General features: G+C 43.7%; 1 protein-coding gene across 6 annotated transcripts in view; it reads left to right on the forward strand.

Annotated features, from left to right (window-relative positions):
* ATP9A (ATPase phospholipid transporting 9A (putative)) overlaps nt 1–15625 on the forward strand; it is a 136140-nt gene that overhangs the window by 73504 nt on the left and 47011 nt on the right. For all 6 annotated transcript variants that reach the window (XR_014236149.1, XR_014236150.1, XM_082362685.1 and 3 more), the window contains one exon: nt 8293–8505. Coding sequence is in view for 4 of the 6 variants with exons in the window: in XM_082362685.1 (XP_082218811.1) it covers nt 8293–8505 (213 nt within the window). In the remaining 2 variants the exon portion in view is untranslated. The remainder of the gene's footprint in view (nt 1–8292; nt 8506–15625) is intronic.

The raw sequence follows: 15625 nt of genomic DNA on the forward strand, positions 1-15625 counted from the left end.
CAAGTCCCACCTGCCTCTCAGCCCTGTCTCAGCGGTGCCGGCTGCCGACGGTCACGTTAGACAGCTTTGTAGACCTTGGGGTGCACCCCGGCGGGAGGCACACCCCTGCCCATGCTTGTGGTATTTTTAAGAGCTTGTGTTGACAGAAGCCATCCTTTCTCAGGATATTTGTGTAGTTCAGCTTTTGTAGCCCATTTTTGGTTTAGCACAGATAACACTGTGTAAAGTCTTAAAAGTTCTTACCGTGAACTCCTTTTTTTTTTTTAATTTTAATTTATTTTTTAAATTTTTGGCTGCATTGGGTCTTCGTTGCTGCGCACGGGCTTTCTCTAGTTGTGGCGAGCCGGGGCTGCTCTTCGTTGTGGTGCGCGGGCTTCTCATTGCGGTGCCTTCTCTTGCTGCAGAGCACTGGCTCTAGGCTTGCGGGCTTCAGTAGTTGTGGCTCGTGGGCTCTAGAGCGCAGGCTCAGTAGTTGTGGCGCACGGGCTTAGTTGCTCCGCGGCATGTGGGATCTTACGTGACCAGGGATCGAACCTGTGTCCCCTGCATCGGCAGGCAGATTCTTAACCACTGAGCCACTAGGGAAGTCCTTACCGTGGACTCTTAACTCATCACCCTTCCTCAGCGGAAGCTCGTAAATTGATTTGCCCGTCCCGGCCTTGGGTTTAAAGTAGCTGAGTGTGATGGGGAAAGACCGAGGCTGGTGTGCACACTACCCCCCTCCGAGGCCACGTGCATTCTTCTCTCGGGACATCGAAAAGCCCTGCGGTAAACACATGACTATTTTTGTGATGACAAGTATGAAGGCTTTCCTGTGGTTTTTAAACAGCTTTATTGAGGTATAACATACATACCATAAAATTCAGCCATGTTGACTGTAGTATTCAATGATTTTTTTGGGTAAATTTACAAAGTTGTGGAACCATCCCCACAATCCAGTATTAGACCACACCCACCACCCCAGATGATTCTCCTGAGCCCATTACAGCCATTCATCTGACTTTTAGAGTTTAATAATTGGACGTTATAACAGTGTCTCCTAAGGTAGAGTATTTGGAACTCCTGGCTCAGATCGCTAGGGACAGAGTCAGAATCTCTAGGAGTGGTGCGTGGACCTACAGTTTTAACAGGTGAACCAGGTGATTCCAAAGTAAAACAGAGTTTGAGAATAGCTACCGCACATCTGAGGTTCCTCCTTATTTTTCAGAATGTCAGTGTCTAAATCTGTGGACTCCAAAACAGAGTTTGCAAGGAGACCCATTGAGGTGCAGGAGGAAAAGATTAGAATGTCTATTCACATTTCATTTTCATCTTCAAAATTAAAGCAAAATTTAAACTTTACTAATAGCTTTAAGATTGACCCTGGGACCCTCACTCCATATATCAGATGAACTTTTATCAGGCACAGTCCTTGAGGTGTCCTGCGAAAGGAGTTGGAATTCTATGATTGTTTATTTTCAGAACATTGAAATGCAGATTGTGTTTTATGAGTGTCCAGGTGACTGGTTTTAGGGATGTTGTTTAACTAAAGTAACCTCGTAAAGAGGAAAGAGGGCGGGCGGCTTTACAAGATTCCTGCAGGGAAACTCCAGATGATCAATACAAGCCCAAGTAAACCACAAGGAAATGGCCAACACATTATGAGATAAACCCATGACAGGCTAAGGAGATGTGATGATTTTTCCTCTGGCTTATTCATTTACTTATTGGCACCTTTAAAAAACTGAGAGAGAATTCACAAACCATGACATTTACCCATTAAGTGTACAGGTCAGCGTTTTTTAGTATATTCTCAACACTGTGCAATCGTCACTGCTATCTCATTTCAGAACGTTTTCACCAACCCAAAGAGGGACCCCCGATCTCTTAGACTCCCACCCCTCCCCCAGCCCCTGGCAACCACCCGTCTACTTTTTGTCTCTGTGGTTTGCCTGTTCTGGACATTTCAGATGAAGGGAATCAATCAATACCTTTTGCACCTGGCTTATTTCACTTGGCATGGCATCCCCAAGGTTGCAACACGTGTCAGCACTTCATGCCCCTTATGACAGATATGACAGTTTGAATCTATAATTTTAAATAATTATAATTTAAAATCTATAATTCTCAGTGCCCCTTACCCTGAGTGTATGTTATTTTGAGGTATTAGCTAATTCTGTGAAATATGCTCTTTTCATTTTTATTGTATCATTTTAGAATGTTTTTGTTGTTTCATAATGCACAATACAATTTTTATACAATTTAAATACACATGTGTGGAAGGTACTTAAATTTTTTCTCAACACATTCAAAGTATTTTGAGACGACTAGTCTTTATTACCTGGAATATGTAGTCATCTGTTTTATTTTACTCCCCTCAGCAAGTGGAAATATCTTTAACTATTATTAATATATGTATCTGAAAAAAAAATGGATGACTATGGAAAGTGGGAGGCTCGTGGTGTCCTGTGTCAGAGAAGACCAGGACCAAGAGTGTTCTAGGCTGTTCTGTACATGTAAATTCTTATTTTTCAAAAAAACATAGTTCACATTATTTCACGTATTTTAATCTGTGAACTGTGATTTTTCACTTAACGTTTTGTCTCTGATATTGTTTTAGGATTTGTTAGAGGTGGAATTTACGGAGCCTTTTTTTCCTTTTCTTTTTTTTTTTTTTTCTTAAATTTATTTATTTATTTTTGGCTGTGTTGGGCCTTCGTTTCTGTGCGAGGGCTTTCTCTAGTGGCGGCGAGCGGGGGCCACTCTTCATCGCGGTGCGCGGGCCTCTCACTGTCGCGGCCTCTCTTGTTGCGGAGCACAGGCTTCAGACGCGCAGGCTCAGTAGTTGTGGCTGAAGGGCCCAGTTGCTCCGCGGCATGTGGGATCTTCCCAGACCAGGGCTCGCACCCGTGTCCCCTGCATTGGCAGACAGACTCTCAACCACTGCGCCACCAGGGAAGCCCTCCTTTTCTTTTTAATGAGTATGTTGGTGAATGTGTGAGTTTGTGGTTTACTTTCCTGCACAAGATACATACACACAGGATGCATTCGGTTGTCAGTGCTTGCTGTGTCCCAGATAGTGTACCTCTTGCTTTCTGCATCCATAGGAAACGGAGAAGGTTATGTTTTCTCGAGGAGGAATTTTTCATCTGTGTGTTTTTCTCTGGGACACAGAGTTTACTTTGTTTTTTACTGATTTAAAAAATTCCTAATACTTTCTTAGGATACATTTTTTTTTTTCCTGCAGAAAAAATAAACAACATGGATAAGTACAAATAAAAAACATTGAAATCACCTGTATTCACATCACTCAGTGATAGCCAGTGTTAACACCTGGGTGTATAAAATGCCAAGCTATTTCTCTGCCTTTGTGTGTCTGTGGAGATGTGTACTTTGTTTCTCTCTCTCTCTGTTCCTTTTTTTCTTTTCAACAAGAAGGCATCATATTTTTGTAATTCTTTTAAACTAGAGTTGAGCATCAAAACTGTAAAGTTTAAAAATATGTATATATGCCTGGGCCCTACTCTATTCTTTAAGTGTCAGGGGCCCAAACATATATATATACTTCTTAAAATCTTTACTGGTTATTCAGAGAGGCATTTCTGGTTAAGAACCACTGTTGGAATAACACTGTCCAGCTTCTTTCTCTTCACACATGTCATGATTATGATCCTTTTTAATGGTTTTATAATAGGGCCAGGACTAGGTAGGGTTAAAGAGAGTGAAGCATGCACCCAGGGAGCAAAATTTATTGAGATGGCAAGAAAACGCCGTCATCAAGACAAACCATACTGTAATGCAACACTTAAAAAACTCAAAATTAATGCGAAAAATCCAAATCTTAAATTGACAGTATCCAGTTCAGCATTCGTGCACAGTTTGGCCTCACCATCCTAACCCCGGTTTTACGGTGGGAGCGGCTTCATGTCCGGTTCTCAGCCTGGGCATATTGACATCTGGGCTGGATCATTTTTTGCCATGGGGACCACCCTGTGCCCTGTAGGGTGTTCAGCAGCATCCTTGCCCTCTGCCACCTCGATGCCTGTAGCACGCTCCCCTGGCACCTGCCTTGTCGCACCCTCAAGTATGTCCAGACACTGCCCAGTGGGGGGGCACAGTCTCCCAAGTTGAGAACCCCTGTGTAGTATGTGGTTCCGTTTCAACGAATTGAAATCTGTTGCCTCTGTCATGCGGAAAGATGTGTACTGTTAAGCAGTAAACGTTGTGTTTATGCAGTCACTTAGCGTGTAAGGCAGTTGATTCACTTGGAAGTGGTAGCTCTAAGCCTGTCTCTGTGGAGGTGGACCTTTGAGGTTAATGAGTTACCAGCTCTGAGCTCAATTTGGGGAGTGAAGGGGGCCTATTGAAACAGGAATTCCTTCTCTTCAATAGTGTATTTTTACCAGTTGCAACCCATCCATCGTATCTGGTAATATTATAAATGTTCGTAAGTGGTTATTTTTTTTCATTGCATTTGGAAAGAAAATTGATATTCCTGGTGACTCGGCATTTAATTTCTGTATTACTGTTTCCTGAAATACAGGCTGGAGTTCTCATTGGGAAATGTCCCTGCCATGGATTATTAACGAGAAACGGAGGCCTGTTTTTTTCACTGAATCTCCGTGTCTCATTTGTTGGCTGGGCTGCCCTAGAATGACCAAAACATCACATGGTGCGAGATATCCACCGAAGGGCCCAAGGCAGAGGCCTTTGTATATGGAGATCTTGATTCCTCACCCAACTTCTGACCTCACGTGGGGCTATTTTGCCCTCCCTCCTTAAGAGGGCCAGTGGTTTCTCCCCCAGGGCAAAAAGAGTTGTAACCTGTCTCTGTGGATACCACATCTGTTTTTATTTTCCCCTGGTATTTTTTAAGTAAGAAGAAATGTGTGCAGGTTAAAGGGCCTATGGGGAGGAGGCTAGAGATAAACACTGTACAATGTGAAACTCTTCCATATGGGGAATGTGAGGAAGTTTGGGGACTGGGCCTCAATACGAACACTAGCTGAGCTCCTGGTAATTACCAGTGCCTTCGTGATGTATGTGGATTGCCATTTGGTGTGTGGGTGAGCCTTTTATTTGCAGATTAAAAGAGAATTTCAGAATCAGTGGTTATGACCCCTCTTCCCTGAAACATCTTAGTAGGAAATTGGGATAAGTATCAATGTAAGAGAGAGAGGAATGAACGTGGAGATAGTAAACCAGTCTGCCTGTGATGTTGGTCCAGTTCAGTCACCATCATTTTCTAGTTTGTTGTCAAATGGTTCCCTGATCTGAGAGTGAGGTCTTTGCAAAAATCTGGGCTGTGTTTCTCTTTTTTGCCTTGCCCTAGTGTGGTTTCACCTGGAATGCAAAACCCCAAAGCTCTGTGTTATCCCACATTTGAAATAGGAGTGGAAATATTTGACTTCTGTAGACAGAATCAGATTGCTTATAAAATCCGAAGGTTTGTGGAAGAGGCCCTGAACTCAGCCTTTCATTCAAATCCACTGTTACTAAAACTTGCCAGCCAGAGCAATTACTTTGTCAAAGGTCTTGTTATTGCTCCTAATGTTAAGTAATAATTTGGTCCAGGTGCTGAGGAATGTGGGCAAAAAAATGAAGACATGCGTCCACGGCTAGAACATAAATTATAGAGTTTAGAAAAAATGTTCTTGATTTAGTCTCTCCCGGAGAGGGAACCTTTCTGTAAATCTTCAGTCCTCGTTATAATCTTAAACTTAAATTCTTTATGATTAAAAGCACTTGGCAAATAATGATTCATTTAAACTGTAGTTCTGATATATTACTCTAATTATTGTTACCATGCCGTGCCCTTTGGCCTGGAAGTGAAACTCGTGTCCTCTTGACACCAAAGGTTAACAGAGCAGGAAGCCAGAGCAGTGTGTGTGCCTGCATGACCAGAATAATTTAGTAATTGTCTAATTACCTGAGGAGTATAATGCCACTGCTAAAAATAGTATTAAAAAATTAAATGAAAGTCGTTTTCTTGTTTCTCATAACCCATCTGTTCTCTATTTTGGGCAACCACGTGTTCATGGGTATGAAACGTGATTCATTCTAAAAGATCGGATGGCTTCTGCTCTGTTGGATAAAATATGTTTTTAATGGAACACAGCATTCAGTAACTTCACAAACATCTCCAGCTTCCGAGACTCAGTTGTAGAGGCAGGAAGACTATTGTAGGTCTTTTGTCCTAAACTGTGACTTAAAATCTGGAACTGATGTTGGTCAATTTGATATTTATTTCTTCTTAGAAATGGAAAAAAAGTTCATGACAAATGAGGACTTCTCACCAGCATCTTAGGAATATTAAGTCGTTCATTTGTTCAACAAATATCTGTTGCTAGTTACTACTGCCCTTGGTACTAGAATTCAGTAGACAAGCTCTCTGTTCTCATGGTCTAACGGGAGAGTTATCAGGTAAAGAATCCAGTTTTAGCCAGTGGAGACAATAACACACATGGTAACGTGGAAGCATGGCCCCCAGTGGGGTGGGCACAGGGGGCAGCATGGATTAGGGGGCTCAGGGGAGGTGTCTTTGAGGAGGAAACATTGAATGGAGACCTGAATGATGAGGTGGAGTGAGCTAGCTCTGCAGAGATGTGGGAAACAGTGTTCTAGGAAGTGGGTCCTGTAAGTGCAAAGGCCCTGAGGCAGGAAGGAGGTTGGAGAGAGAGGCTAATCAGATGGGTCATGGGAGGGCACCAGAGTGTTTTTTATTGAACACTAACTCATAGACTGTTGGCAAGTGGTCTCTTTCTAGTGGTCTTAATTTTTTATTGTATTTTAAGGCAGTAGAACCCCTTTATTCAAAGCTAGACCTTCATGGTACCCGGTGTGTAACACAGATGGGTATGGGGTTGTTTGTCCTCCTCGTTTGATGGTGCTGAGTGGGTTTCTCGGGATTTCTCTACTCCGCACATGGGTTGAAAACCACCCCCTAGCCCACTCCTCTCATTTGCAGGAAACCGAGGCCCAGAGGGCAGATGGGACTTGCTCAACGTCACACAGCTATTCACACCCACCCGAGAATCAGGCTCATATTTCTCAGCCTTCAGTACTCTTTTTACCATGTTGCTCAAAACGTCTTCCCCAACTTAACCCATTAGGAGGCCAAGCTGTGTGTTGAAAGGTATGAATGAAGGAACGGATGAGGGCTGTGTAAGCAACAGAACTCCTTCTTAGACAAGAGTTAGGGTCCGTGGCCAGTGTGGAAGGCAAAGCTTGAGCACATTTGAGTTTACTCTTGAAAATCTACCCTAAGTGGACTTCTAGGTACCATTTTGCAGTGTGTTCAGCCAGCCAGGCTTCTTTCTGGTTGTTACTGATATTCTCCCCGGACCTGCCCTTGGTTGCTGGTTGCTTGTTACCCCCTAGAGCCCCCATCCATACTGTTGTCTTCATTTTTAAAAAAAATTTATTTATTTTTGGCTGTGTTGGGTCTTCGTTGCTGCGTGCGGGCTTTTCTCTCTAGTTGTGGCGGGCAGGGGCTACTCTTCGTTGCGGTGCGCAGGCTTCTCATTGCAGTGGCTTCTCTTGTTGCAGAGCATGGGCTCTAGGCGCATGGGCTTCAGTAGCTGTGGCTCACGGGCTTGGTTGCTCCGCGGCCTGTGGGATCTTCCTGGACCAGGGCTCGAACCCGTGTACCCTGCAATGGCAGGTGGATTCTTAACCACTGCGCCACCAGGGAAGTCCCCTGTCTTCAATTTTAAACTGAGAGGAATGTACATTTAAAACAGCAGTTCTAACCCAGGCATGATTTTGGTCTCCATGGGCAATTGGCAACATCTGAAGACACTTTTGTTCTCCTGTTGCAACTGGGGGTTGCTTCTGGCATCTGGTAGATGGAGGCCAGAGAAGCTGCTAGCCATCCCACTGTGCACAGGACGCTCCCCCCGCCGCCAGCCCCAACGGAGAATTATCCCCCCCAAATGTCAGCAGGGCCGAGGTCCGGGAGCCCTGGTCTGAAGCAGCACATCCCTTGAAGTGTAACGGGGCCCCCACTCGGTCAGAGGCCCCCAGCACCACCCAGAGGAAGGCACGTTCTCACGTTCCCAGGTAACATCACCCGCATTCACTAAACTGTCATTTTTTCCTCTTTTTATTTTGCATTTTTGTTTTTGGCTGAGCGCCCACGACCGGATCCCTGACTCCCACGCCCTCATGGCAGTGTTACTGGAGACACCCCCAGAGTGACGTGTGTCAGAGCAGCTGAAAGAGAAGCAGCGACTCCGCGGGGTCGTTCTTCTTCCCTCTCGAGGTCCTTCCGTGTCTCTGGTCATCTTCCTCGTTGGTTTCCTCTTCTCATAGCAATCCCAGGACCCGCCCGCTCAGAAGGGTCCCGCGCTCACCACCAAAGTGCGGCGGACCATGAGCAGCCGCGTGCACGAAGCCGTCAAGGCCATCGCGCTGTGCCACAACGTCACCCCCGTGTACGAGTCCAACGGTGTCACCGACCAGGCCGAGGCGGAGAAGCAGTACGAGGACTCCTGCCGCGTGTACCAGGCGTCCAGCCCGGACGAGGTAAGCCCCGGACACGCGGGATGCGCTGTCTGTTTCCCACGCGCTCCGGCTGGGGCCGCCTGTCAGGGCAGCGGGATCCGGGACGATGCTGGGCCGCTAGGGAAACACGCTGGCAGATGCCTGCAGCCCTTGATCTTCCTCTAGAAGGAGTAGCCTTGGACTTGAGATACATCCTGAGTTAGGAAGCAGCGAGAGATCTTGTTTGTGGTTCAGACGGCCAGCGCATAAGGGGCGCTGTTTTTAAAAAACGGCTTAATTAGGATATAATCCACATACCATACAGTCGCCCGTTTGACAGATACATATAGGTCAGTGTTTTTTTTTTTTTTTTTTTTTTTTTAAGATAGTAGTCATCTTTTCTTTTTTAAACTTATTTATTTATTTATTTATTTATTGGCTGTGTTGGGTCTTCGTTTCTGTGCGAGGGCTTTCTCTAGCTGTGGCAAGCGGGGGCCACTCTTCATCGCGGTGCACGGACCTCTCACTATCACGGCCTCTCTCTTGTTGCGGAGCACAGGCTCCAGACGCGCAGGCTCAGTAGTTGTGGCTCACGGGCCCAGTTGCTCCGTGACATGTGGGATCTTCCCAGACCAGGGCTCGAACTTGTGTCCCCTGCATTGGCAGGCCGATTCTCAACCACTGCGCCACCAGGGAAGCCCGGTTTTTTTAAATAGTATATTCATGGAGTTATGCAACCATTACCACAGTCAATTTTAGCATCGATTTTTGTGACATTTTTGTCAACCCAAAAGGAAGCACTCCGTGCCTGTATTCCCACAGACTCCCACCCTCCCTCCCTCCAGCCCCTGGCAACCACTGACCTACTTTCTTTCTTTTTTTTTTTTGCAAGTTTTTTTTGCATCCCATGTATTTACTTTTTTTTTTTTTAATTAATTAATTAATTTATTTATTTTTGGCTGTGTTGGGTCTTCGTTTCTGTGCGAGGGCTTTCTCTAGTTGCGGCAAGCGGGGGCCACTCTTCATCACAGTGCACGGGCCTCTCACTATCGCGGCCTCTCTTGTTACGGAGCACAGGCTCCAGACGCGCAGGCTCAGTAGCTGTGGCTCACGGGCCTAGTTGCTCCGTGACACGTGGGATCTTCCCAGACCAGGGCTCGAACCCGCGTCCCCCGCACTGGCAGGCAGACTCTCAACCGCTGCACCACCAGGGAAGCCTCACTGACCTACTTTCTATCTCTGTAGATTTGCCTATTCTGGACATTTCATACAAATGGAAACATACACACACATTTTGTGTCTCACTTCTTTCACTTAGCATGTATTTTCAAGATTCATCCATGTAGTAGCATGTAGCAATACTTCATGCCTTTTTATGGATGAACAATATTCCATTGAATGGATAATACTGTTTTGTTTATCCATTCTTTGGTTGATGAACATTTGGACTGTTTATATATTTTGTATGTGTATAATATATATATATGTGTGTATTTTCTTTGGGGGGGCTATTATGCTATGAACATGTGTCCAGGTTTTTGCGCAGACATATGTGTTCATTTCTCTCGGCGTACGTATAGGAGAGGGATTGCTGGGTCATGTTAAATTTATGTTTAGCCTTTTGAGAAACTGCCACACTGTTTTCTAAAGTGGCTGCACCGTTTTAAATTCCCGCCTGCAAGGTACGAGGGTTCCAGTTTCTCTGCATCTTAGCCGACACTTGTCACCGTCCCTCTTTTTGATTCTCGCCGATCTAGTGAGTGTGAAGTGAAATCTCATTGTGGTTTTGATTTGTGCTTCTGATACCAAAGGTTAATAATGTTGATAGCGTTGAGCATCTTTTTATGTGCTGATTGGGCCCTTTATGTATCTTCCTTGGAGAAATAAATGTATATCCAGGTCCTCTGCCCACTTTTAATTGTGTTATGTGTCTTTTTGTTATTGAGTTGTAAGAGTTCTTTATGTATTTGAGATAAAAACCTCCTATCAGATATATGATTTCCAAATATTTTCTCCCATTCTATCTTTTATGTTCTTGAAGGTGTCCTTTGAAACGTGGAAGTTTTAAATTTTGATGAAGTCTAATAAGCCACGTATTTTTGTATCTAAGCATCAACTCTTGCTAAAGCTGAAAGGATTCGTTTAATTCCGTGTTCAAGAGCATAGGACCTGGTAATACAGTTGCCTGTGCAGTGTTTTCTGTAAGAAGCCCGTAACTGCGTTTTCTCTTAGGGTGCCATATGATAGGAAGGCCTTCTGTGTAGGTGTAGGCAGAGAACTCCCTTGCCCAGCATGAAAATGGTATCATATCCTTTGCCCCCTGACTTGAGTGTAGTTAAGACACAGTCCGTGTTTTACCAGTCTGTTAACATTTTGTTTTTTTTTTCTGTCCAGTCTTCCTTTCTTTTTTCTTTCCTTAAAAAAAACTTTTATTCTGATTATGGAAACAATTTTTTGTAGTGTGGAAAATTTGGAAATTTCAGAAGAATATAAAGAGGGAAATGGGTTATTTGCAACTTCACTCATAAAAGATAACAATAGGTAACTTCCCTTGAGTATTTGGTACACATCAGGTCCCATTTGATGTACTGTGTATTATTCATTAAATCTTCCCAGCAACTAAGAGGTACTATGATTATCCCCATTTTCAGAAGAGAAAAGTCAAGGACAGAGAGATTAAATATTTAGCTTGAAGTTCCTAGTTGTTTTTTTTTTTTAAAGAGTTCAAAGTATAGTGGCTTTTCTTTTCTCTTATTATTTTTTAATTGAAGTATAGTTGATTTACAATATTATATTAGTTTCAGGAGTACAACAGAGTGATTTGATATTTTTAGAGATTATACTCCATATAAAGTTATTATAAAATATTGGCTATATTCCCTGTGCTGTACATTACATTTTTATATCTTCCCTGGATTTTTTTTTTTAGACTTTTAAATTTTGAAATACTTTCAAATTTTTGGAAAAGTTGTAAAATTAACACAAAGAAGTCCCCTTTACCAAAACTTTACTCAGATTCTTCAAATGTGAACACTTTTCTGCTTTTGCTTTATCTTTACCTTTGAAGAGTAAGCTTCAGGCATGATCCCCTTTTATTCCTAAATATTTCCTAAAGATACTTTCCTAAATATCTCCCTACAAAACAAGGACATTTATCAGAATCAGGAAATTAACATTGATACAGTACTGTTATCTAACTTGCAGATCTTATTAAAATTGCATCAACTGTCCCACTCACTTTTTTACAAAAAAAGAAAAAAATATTTTCCCCAGATCAGTAACCAATCCAGGAGTACACACCACATTCAGTTGTACTGCCTCTGGTGTCTCTTTTATTTTTATTTTTTTAATTTATTTTTTCTTTTTGGCCAAGCCGTGCAGCATGTGGGATCTTAGTTCCCCAACCAGGGGTCAAACCCATGTCCCCCTGCAGTGGAAGCTCAGAGTCATAACCACTGGACAATCTGGAGTTTCTTTTAACCTGGAACAGTTCCTCAGCTTTCCTTGACCGTCACAGCCTTGACTCTCTTGAAGAATACAGGTTATCTGTTTTGTAGAATGTCCTTCAGTTTGTATTTGTCTGACATTTTCTTATGATGTTGACTCAGGTTATGCATTTCTGGCACTGTCCTCGGTGCAGGGTATCTGGAGACACATGATGTTGGCGTGTCTAGGTCTCGGAGATGCTAACTTAGGTTTCTTGGCTAAGGTGGTGTCTCCCAGGTTTCCTCCTGGTAAAGTTGCCATTTTCTGTGGCTAACTTACATTACAACACCAGTCCCCTAAGTGACAGGGTCAGGGCTTTAACCCAGGGAGTTTGTTTTCAGAGCCCAAACTCTTAATCCTTTTACTAAACCATTTTTCAGAAACCACTAAATATTAATTTTTCTTTGTTTGATATATAGCCCCTCCACTAGGTTTTCATGTATTTTTTTCTTAAAAAAATGAGCATTTTAATATAGTTATGCGTTTTGCCTATATTTGCTCTTTTTTCACTAATATTTTATCATACCTGATTCTCAATTTTCTTGAACATTATTAAAACACAGTTTTTCAGATTCACTGCCTACGGTATGGACCCTAATATCTTCAACTGTTCTCATATTATTGGAATTTAGGTTATTTCTATTTTTTTTTTTTTTTTTTTTAAAAGCACTTTTCTTTTTTTTTAATAGCTACTTTATTTATTTATTTTATTTTATTTTTGGCTGTGTTGGGTCTTCGGTTCATGCGAGGGCTTTCTCTAGTTGAGGCAAGTGGGGGCCACTCTTCATCGCGGTGCAGGGACCGCTCTTCATCGCGGTGCGCGGGCCTTTCACTATCGCGGCCCCTCCCGTCGCGGGGCACAGGCTCCAGACGCGCAGGCTCAGTAGTTGTGGCTCACGGGCCCAGCTGCTCCGTGGCATGTGGGATCTTCCCAGACCAGGGCTCGAACCCGTGTCCCCTGCATTAGCAGGCAGATTCTCAACCACTGCGCCACCAGGGAAGCCCGGTTATTTCTATTTTTGAGCAACAGTATTTATAAACATTTGCAGCGAGTATCCTTACACTTGCTATTTCTAGAAATGGTGTGACGGGGTTCATTAATTTCACCAGGTATTTCTGAGTGCCTCCCATGGGCCAGGCACTGTGGAGTCTACGTTAAACAAGGCAGCAGCCCACACCGCTTGGGGCGGCAGGAGTGAGACAGTTGAGTGCGTGAATCTTGGGTTCCCAGCTCCACACCTGAGTGGGTTCCTTATCCTCACTGTGTGTCTGTGACATGGGACCCACAGGAGGGTGTTGTGAGGCCTTTAGTATGTGGTCAGTAAATCCTGTGGGTCAAACTGAATGAGTATGTTTAAGGCTCATGACGTAAATTACCAGAGTGCTCCCCGGGATTTTTTTTTTTTTTTTAACCATTTTACTCTTCCATCAATGTTGCAAGGACTCCCAGTTATGATGATGATGATGATGATGATTTTTGTTCATTTTAAGAAGGAGGGAGGGGCTTCTCTGGTATGTGAAGTGTTTTGGAGGTCTGGACTCATCTGAGAATATCCGTGAACCAGTGGTTGATGTGATCATGCGGGCGGGGGGAGGGTGGCCCAATAAGAATCTTTTCCAAAGATCAGAAATGGCAGGACACTTGGGTGTGTCTTTCCCTGCCCAGTCTCTTCTTCCTCCTTTCCTGGGGCAATGGAATGTGTCCCCTGGGAGACGACTCCTTCTCATCTGCTTGGTGTTTGTGGAAGAGCTCAAGCTGTGAAGCCCAGTTCATCCGTGACCATTGATATTTGAACCAGGCTTTTTAGGGGTGAAAAATTTGGTAACCCTTGGCCAAATTCTGAGATGGGAATTGTGTGCAGAGAGAAGCGGGAGGTGGGGGATAGGTATGGATGAGCCTACTGAGACTTGTGCCCTGGAACCAAAAACTTGTCATATTTGTCACCGTATCTTGACCAGGGTTAGTCTGCTTGATCTTGCTTTTCCGTTTGGGAATGGGAGGATGATACCATTGAATGGTCCGTGTGAGAAAGGACCAGATTCTTGGTAGTTATGGACTGGGGACCAGTAGCTTGTGGGTATTTGATAGAATTTAAATTAAATGTTGGTGATCCGATCAGCACTTGTGCCTCTGGGCTCCGATTGGCTTTTGACATGCGTATGTGACGGTCTTTAATGCCTGTCCCACACCCCTGGTTCCCACTGAACTTTGATATATTTGTTTTAGGGCTGTGCAAAGATTTTTCCATGAAGGTAAATCTTCCATGGAATGCTTTGTGCTTTTCAGCTCCTTTTTGTTAAAGAGAAGAGCCCTTTATCTCTGCTGTCCATTAATTGCCTTTGGATTCAGATTTGTTTTGTTTTTCTAAGATTCTGAATAGCGGTTTGCTTTTTTTAAAAAAAGGTATTTTCTTTTGGTCTTTGGTGTCTTCACAGAGGTCGGTGTTGCTTTCTTGGTTTCCTTTTCCCCACAGCTTTATTATTTTTTTTATTACACAGTCATTTCATGTTTATGATAGAAGATATGAAAATGTAGAGAAGAAAAAAAAGTAAACCATAATCCTACTAACCACTGTAAATGTTTTACTCACCAGCTTTTTAAACTACTTCAAAAGGTGCATACCTCAAAATATAAATCTGTTTATGTAAGTATACCGTCTGACAGAAAATAGGTTAAATCTAGTTCCAGTGAAATCTTTCAGAAAGCTGTACTGTTTCCAGATCCCTGTGGGATTCCACGTAGGAGTGGCTGGGTCTAGAATCCTACCTTTGAAATTCTATATCAATAAAACCTGGCTGGTGCGGGCAAGGTCAGTTGATGGAATACATACAGAAGCCAGTATCCTCTTTACTTTGGAGCTCCTGGAGTAATTTCTACCAGTTGGCCTAGGATTCATTTCCTGTAACAGAAAGCAGGATTTCCTAAATTTGTTTCCTGTGCACATTCCGCCTGGGAAGCCTTGAAGTGTCTTTATTCAACTATTGATTACAGCCTGGGGGGCACTGCCCCCACCCCCCCGACCCCCCGCCCATACAGTAAACTCCCAGGGGAAATGAGACAGATGTAATCTGGCCGGAGAGAAGTGGTCCTAAGATGCTCGGGCGAGCAGGCTTCAGCCCTGACAGCATCCCATCGTCTGCAGGATATTTGGCAGTGTTGGAGGTGGGGTGCAGTGGAGGGGGGTCACTGTGGTACAACTTTTAACGTGTCCTTCTTGGCGTGAGTGGTCAAGGAAGTGCTCTCCTCCGAGCAGATGGAATCCACCCTGGGACTCGTTCATTTGTCTAGAGAAGTTGATAAACACAACCTGTAATTCTCACTACGTAGTGATAACCACTGTTTATGTTCGGGTGTAGAGTTACCCAGATTTTTCCTAAATGTGGGCATATATGTTGAATTACAGTTGTATGTTTCTCTGGTACAGAATCACACTATAGTACAAGGAAGGAAGGAGGGTGAAGTGGGTTAAGTCACATCCTTGAGAAAGCCAGATGGTTTTCATGGTCCTGTAGGGTTTATGTGTGCGTGCGCATGTGGGCACGTGTACATATGTGCACGAGTGTGAGTGTGAACACATGTGCACGTGATGTGTGCACAGCTGCTGTTTGAGCGTGTGTGGCGTGTGGATGTGCATAGGTGTGTGTGCGTGTGTGTGAGTGTGAATGAAAGTGGCCT

Source organism: Balaenoptera borealis, assembly GCF_965194805.1.
Source record: "Balaenoptera borealis genome assembly, chromosome: 16".
Lineage (NCBI taxonomy): Eukaryota > Metazoa > Chordata > Mammalia > Artiodactyla > Balaenopteridae > Balaenoptera > Balaenoptera borealis.